Below are 7,296 nucleotides of genomic sequence, written 5' to 3' on the forward strand. Positions count from 1 at the left end.
CGTCGACCTAGCTGGATTTCGTGTCAAACGTTCTGTCAGCCCATCGATCCGTTTGGACTTCGTGCCAGCTATCCGGTTGGCCTGTTGGCCTAGCTGGGCTTCGTGCCAGACATCAGGTCAGCCCGTCGACCTGTCTGGGCTTCTCCTGCACACTCGGTTAGAGTGTTAGATAACAACGAAACTAACTTAATCTATTTTATGATTCATCAAAACTTGAGTTAGACCGTTAGTGCTAATCGCACCAACAAGTACTTCCTCCGTCAACATTCCCGCCTCCTCAACAACCTCCCATCTATTCAGCTTCCGGACGGGATCAACATATAACAATGCCTAGTTGCAATACTAATTAGTTACTAAAATTTAGAGCATGTAAGCTTTAAGTTGTTCATATCTTATGGAGTTTTTATGTGTTTCTTCACCTGTAAACTTAACTTTAAACATTCAATTAATCAAGAAAAGAAACCTTCCAAACAATAAGATCATTATTCATCCGTTTTGAGGATATGAAATTGCACATGATTACATGAACAAATCACCACCAAAATACACGGTTGAATCAGCACCTCCCCCAATTCCTGCATCTTGTTGGGAGAATTGGAAGTCGAAAATGTCACTGGGCCAGAATTCGTCGGTCTCAAAGCTTGCTAGCTGCTTGAAAAAATCCTGATCTTCAATCGAATGTGAGAAAGAAGCATCTAGTATCTTGTCTTCATCATTGATCACTACTGCTTCTGTGCAATCCTTTCTACTCTCACGTTCACTTAATGGAGTCGACTCACTCGTGCAAGTTAAGCTCTTGCACTTGGCCGTCCCCGACTTGACGTCGGGCTTCTTCTTCAGCACGGTGTTCCAGTAGTTTTTGATCTCATTATCTGTTCGACCGGGCAGTCGCCCGGCTATCAAAGACCACCTGCAAGTTTTAACGTCGTTCCAACTTAAATGGCTAGCGAGAAGCGCACTCCATAAACATACAAACACACATGACCACCTGTTTCCCAAGAGGTTATGGAGTCTAACAATGAGGTCCTCTTCGTCTTCCGATATGTTCCCCCTCTTGATGTCCGGCCGTAGGTAGTTCATCCATCGATGCCGGCAGCTTCTGGAGCACCGATTCAGGCCTAAGGCAAAACCCCAAAACCGATCAGAGGCATGCATGCACAGAATTAGCTAATCGCTATATAATTAAATGGAGATGTCGAGAGATGAATGAATTGTAACCTGAAGCTTTGGTAACCTTTCCCCACTTGCCTACGCCATGAGCTGCCACATAATCCAGCAGGATCTTGTCTTCGGCAGCAGTCCATGAGCCTCGGTTGAACCCTAGTTTACTAGGAGGTGAGGTTTTCTTGCTGTCCATGTTTAATTGAGAGGAGAGCGGGGTGTGCATGGCCGATGCTCCGCAGCTAGGGAGATGAGCAGTCTTTTTATAGCTAGCAAGGGAGATGAGCAGTGAGAGGGCTACGGTGGTTGAAGTGGGCATTCTATCTCGTTGAGGGGCAGCGCCGTGGAAAAGTCTTCGTTTCCATTAACGTCAAAGAGAAAGAGAGAGAGAGACTGCTCAGTGATCATTGGTCTTGTCCTTGTGGGGATTGCTCATGTCATGCTTGTTACCGCTAGCTAGAAACTTGGTCTGATCTATCCAACTGGCTAGATTTGGTTTTGGTTCCTTCTCTTTTATTTTATTGGCCTACTTGATTCGACTAGCTTATAAATCCGGACTGGCCATGTCAACTCGATTGACTTCGAAATAGAAATTAATTTATGAATCTCACTAAATAATTTAATTTAGGAAAAAAAATAGGTTAAACTTATTTAGGCTTATAATTATTTTAATAAGATGAAATTCTATTTTGATATCACCTTTTGGTTGTTTTTCCCCTCAAAATTTAATAATAGAATAGTCATAAAAACTTGCAAACTTGTTAGTTGGCTATACCATATTAATGGAATAGCTGTCTACACAAATTTAGTACCAACAATGGAGTTATTTTTGATAGGGAATCAACGTTGGATCGCACATCTCATTTAATATTTATATCATTATTGTATGGATGATGGGATGCATTCAATCTCATAACAAGATTAATCAGGTTGATCGAGCTCAGGTTAATTTAAGTTTAGATTTTAACATTTGATCAAGATTATCAAATTCTTAATTAGAAGCCAAAAGTCCAAAATAAAAGAGTATGTCAAGATTAATCGAATATTTGGTGATTAAAAATCTAATAGAAAATTGATAAGAGAAAAGTTCAAGTGGGTTAAGATAAATCAGGCACTTAGCGATCAAAAGTTTAACAAAAAAATTGACAAGAAAAAAATCCAAGTGTGTCGTCATAAAGAATTAGACCCTTGACATAAAAAAATCTTGACAGATCAAACTTGATCAGATGCTAGATAATAACGATTAAGTTACTGAATTGGCTCTTAGATTAGTAATACAACAGCTCTGAAAAAGGAAATAGACATAGACCATGACTTAATTCTTATAGATGCTGATGAAGATAATTAACTTGAATTTGCCCCATAAGACGTGAGAAGCCACATCTTTTGGTATATTATTTTGATTTTGGATTCAGGAAATTTAGGAGTTATCACAGACCCAAATATTAACTGGTAGATGCAGCAATAATTTCTTTCAGTCTCAAACTTTGGTATTTATTGGGAAAAATGATGTCCTCTGTTGATAAAAGCCACAGGTATGATGAAAGTTCTGGCAAGTTTATTGGGAATGAATATTTTCTCCATGCTGATGGTCCAATATATGCATGCTCTTTCTGCTGATACAGTAGCTTTTTTGGCAAATACTAGGAATGATAGGTTAGTCAGTTCATTGTGTCCCTTAGTTAATCTTGATGGAGAATGCATGGTGAAAATTGGAATAACAAAACTTATTAGTTGGCTATTATGGGGCCACCATATTAATGGTTTTCTTTGGCAAAAATGGAATAGCTGTTGATCCAAATTTAGAGTTGTTTTCATGGGGAATCAACATTAAATCTCACATCTCATTTATTTTATTTTATTTTATTTGCTAACTCAGTATCAGCATGACCACATTAAAAGTTTGGGTATTGCTAAATGACCAGAATCTGGCCAGCTAAAATATATGCATGCATGCATATATATGGATATTTTAGTAATTTTATATGGCCATATTAATTATATGCATGTACATACATGCATTTTAATTGGGAGATAAAGATTTCCATCTGTTACCAAATAAATAATATCCAACGTCTTATATTTATGATTTCACTTGAATTGTTGAGATTCAACTCTCTCTCTCTCTCTCTCTCTCTCTCTCTATATATATATATATATATATATATATATATATATATATATATATATATATATAAATAAAAGGACTAATGGAGTGCGACATTAGAGAAAACAGCCCATTTATTTATTAAACAAAATAGATTTGATTTCGGTTTAATTTATAGGATTTTGTGTTTCATGACATAAAATAATGTGTTAATTAGTTATTTTGATTTTAATATTTTTGTACGAAAACATGGTTTTATGGTGTGTAATGCCTTTTGTGGATTTTGTGTTAATTAAAGTAATAATTAAAACATTTTTTTTAGAATAATATTTTTCAGCTAATTTACTATATTACGTAGTCAACTAAAAATAAATAAATAAAGGAAAATAATTCAATCATAATTTAAATTTTATATAAAATTCTAGTCAAAAAATCATTTGTTTTTACTCTCTAATTAAATATAATAGACATCAATTTATTTAATTATCCCTGAATTTAGAAAAAAAATTATATTAAATAGAAAAAAATCATAATTAGTTTAATAAAAAATATATTTAATTTTAATTTAAAATACTAAATTTAACAAAAATTCTACTATCGAAGCAATATAGAAGATAATTTTAATAAAAAATATAATTTAAAATGCTGAATTTGAGAAAAATTATATTTATTTTTAAATTTTTTTACTCATATGAGGAAAAATTAGATAATACAAGTTAAAGTAAACAAAACTAAAGTTTTTTTTTCTCCCATTAACCTATATTTAAACCACGCATATAAGTTTTATATTTATCAAAATAAATTTATTTTCTAAAATAATTTTTTGTTTTCTTCTGATAAAATATTAATAAAAATAAATAAATAATAAAAAATCAGAAGAATTTAAGTAACCGATTTGGGACCATGAGCATTAACGGCCAAGGTTGTCAACCACTAAATCCAGGCACGTGTTGAATGTGTGATAGATAGATCGATCGCCTTTTTACCTAATCAATTATGGAGACCGAACTCTCATAATTTATCTAGGACTCGAAATGCAAATTCAACCCCTGCATCAATTCCTTCGTCGTCCTCTCTGCTTCGTCACTGCATCTACTGACAGTACGAGTGAGTATTGATTTCTTTTGTTTGTTTTACACTGCAGATCTGCTTGAGAAATACGTTTCTGTCGGGATCTATGAATTCGTCCCGAAACTTTTCCGTAGATCTGCATTTCAAGGTCCTTGTTTTCCCAGTGGTCGAATGGCATTTGGTTTACTTTGGGGATTAGAGATATCATTGTTCACCATGTGCGTTCGTTTTTGTTTCACTAGGGTTTTTAGCTGAGGAGGAGATTTTTCATTCTTTGATTTGAAACGAGGTGCGAAACGAGTACCGACCTTCGAACAGCGAGGCCTCCGAGAAGGAAGCTAATAGCGCGGCGATTCAGCCCGAGCTCAACGCCGTTCTCAGCAAATTTCAATCTTTTCTGCACCACCGATCGGCGTCGCCTTCCTGATTCTTCTCCCCTTTTCACCTAAACCACCGATCGAACAGGAACCGGGCGCTAAAACAAATGACTTAGAGTCAGAGACCAAAAACACATAGTTAAAAGGAGAAAATTCCGATCGGAAGTGGTGCAAACCCTTCCGTTTCTTGCTGATCTGCGTCGCCATTGCAAATTGCACTTCCGCCGCTCCGCCGCCTCCCGGTGAACGCTGCTCCGCACGCTTTCGACGCAACCCTAGAAATGGTAAATATGGCGTTTCGCCCAAAGATCGTACGGTCGGGATGAATAATTGGTAAATCGACGATTAACATGGATGAACAGAGATCGAGAAATCTGGACCGTTAATATCATAATAATACAGTGTGCGGTAGCCGTTCATTTATTGCCGGAAAAAAAGACATTATTTAGAAAATTGATAAATCAAAAAAAAAATATTCCATCTTAATATAGTAAATTATTTTTAGTATAATAGTATTGTGAGTAGGATTTTAACTTTTTTATTTTTATATGATGAATTAAATAAAATAGAATTAAATAAAAAAAACATTACTTATTCGATTATTGTTATATTAATTTTAATAAAACTTTTACAAAATAAAATAAAATTACTTTTACTTATCAAAATTAATTTTAAAAAAAAAATCCAATTTTATTAAAAGTGAAGTAGTTGTTATTTATGCCTCCATATCAATCAATTTGTTGTACTAGAGTACGTGGAATCTTTATTCGCACAATAAGATCATTATTCACATGTTTGAGGATGAAATTGCACATGGCTTCATGAAGGAATCACCACCAAACGACACTAGCTAGGGAATCATCACCTCCCCAAACTCCAGCATCTTGTTCGAAGAAGAATTCGAAGTCGAAAATGCTCCTCGGCCATAGCCTGTCGGTGTCGAAGCTCGCTAGTTGCTCGAAAACATCCCGATCTCCGACCGAAAGCGAGGAAGAAGCATCCAACATCTCATCTTCATTGATCAGTACCGCTTCTATGCGCTCCTTTCCAGTACAGCTGCCATGTTCATTAATTAATGGAGTACTCGGCTCCGTCCTACGAGTCGAGCTCTTGCATTTGATTCTATCGTTGATCGACTTGACTTTGACCTTCTTCTGTAACACGGTGTTCCAGTAGTTCTTGATTTCATTATCTGTTCGACCGGGCAGTCGTCCGGCTATCAAAGACCATCTGCAAGTCAAGTTCTAACTTTGAATGAATGACTAGCGAGAAGTACAATCCATAAGTAAACACAAACATACAAACATGTATGGGCACCTGTTTCCCAAGAGGTTATGGAGCCTGACGATGAGGTCCTCTTCGTCTTCCGATATGTTCCCTCTCTTGATGTCCGGCCGGAGGTAGTTCAGCCATCGAAGCCGGCAGCTTCTCGAGCACCGATTCAAACCTAAAGCAAAACCCCAAAAACCAAATAGAGACACAGAATTACCTCAATCGTTATATGAGTGACGATCGACCTGTAGTTTTGGGCACCTTCCCCCACTTGCCCACGCCATGAGCTGCCACATAGTCTAGAAGGATCTTGTCTTCAGCGGCAGTCCAGGAGCCTCTGTTGAACCCTAGTTTATTAGGAGGTGTGGTTTTCTTGCTGTCCATGTTTAGTTGAGAGGAGAGATGTGCATGGCAATGTGCTTTGGGATGATGGATCGATCGATTCGAGCAGTAGTACTCTCTTTATAGAGGCGCCGCAGCTGACGAGGGAGATGATCAGAGAGAGGATCGGCTGCGGTGGTGCCGTGGAAAAGTCCTGTCTCCATGGACGTTACCGAGAAACATTACCGAGAGAGAGAGAGAGAGCGCTTATTTTGGAGCTGGATCTTGTCCTTGGACTCTGTCTCTCCATGTGTGATTGCATATGATCTAGAGCTCTGCTTTAAATGCCATTGATAAAAAAAATAGCAGTTCAACTGAAATAAAATTATTTCGAAATTTTGATTGGGTTAATTTAGAAATTTATTATTTTTTTAAAAAAAAATCTTGATTATTTTAATTTATTTTAAATGGTAATCGATTATCCACGTAGTACACTACCAGAATAATCAGGTTTAACAATTGAATTCCAATCGCTAATTGCAAATAATGAGATCAAAAACTTCAGCTAAAAGTTTGGTTACCATCAGTAACGTAAATTATTTTCTCTCGCTAATTATCGTTAGAATTTAATAAAATTAGTGATAGAGATAAATTTTCTTATTACCTAACATCACTCACTAAAACTTTCCAACTACTAGACTTCACTCACTAGTACTTTCCAACTGCTTGCTTCACTCATCAAGATTTTCTAGTTTCACTTACCAGAACTTTTCAATTGTCTGACTTCACTCACTAGGACTTTCCATATTAAGTGTCTGGTCTTCCATGACCCACTTGATTTTTCTTTTTCTGCCAACCATCCATTGGTCTTGCCCTTGCTTAACCTCCAGTTAGAACTTCCACAGTCAAGTATCTGAACAACCTTGACCTACTTAACTTCTGGTTAACATTTGACATTCAATCTCTCATATGGACAATTGTACTAGC

At 36.5% G+C, this 7,296-nt stretch overlaps 2 protein-coding genes across 2 annotated transcripts; both read right to left on the minus strand.

Moving 5' to 3' along the window:
• Positions 1–519: 519 nt before the first annotated feature.
• On the minus strand, positions 520–1,397 carry LOC122004741 (transcription factor MYB114-like). Its single transcript, XM_042559580.1, has 3 exons — positions 1,219–1,397; positions 989–1,118; positions 520–910 (listed from the first exon to the last, which is right to left on the minus strand). The coding sequence occupies exons 1-3, from the start codon at positions 1,385–1,387 to the stop codon at positions 520–522; spliced, it is 690 nt and encodes a 229-aa protein (XP_042415514.1). The 5' UTR covers positions 1,388–1,397.
• A 4,047-nt stretch (positions 1,398–5,444) lies between these two features.
• Positions 5,445–6,650, minus strand: LOC122004800 (transcription factor TT2-like). Its single transcript, XM_042559631.1, has 3 exons — positions 6,234–6,650; positions 6,034–6,163; positions 5,445–5,946 (listed from the first exon to the last, which is right to left on the minus strand). The coding sequence occupies exons 1-3, from the start codon at positions 6,370–6,372 to the stop codon at positions 5,547–5,549; spliced, it is 669 nt and encodes a 222-aa protein (XP_042415565.1). The 5' UTR covers positions 6,373–6,650; the 3' UTR covers positions 5,445–5,546.
• Between the last annotated feature and the right edge of the window lie 646 nt (positions 6,651–7,296).

Source organism: Zingiber officinale, chromosome 7B (assembly GCF_018446385.1).
Source record: "Zingiber officinale cultivar Zhangliang chromosome 7B, Zo_v1.1, whole genome shotgun sequence".
NCBI lineage: Eukaryota > Viridiplantae > Streptophyta > Magnoliopsida > Zingiberales > Zingiberaceae > Zingiber > Zingiber officinale.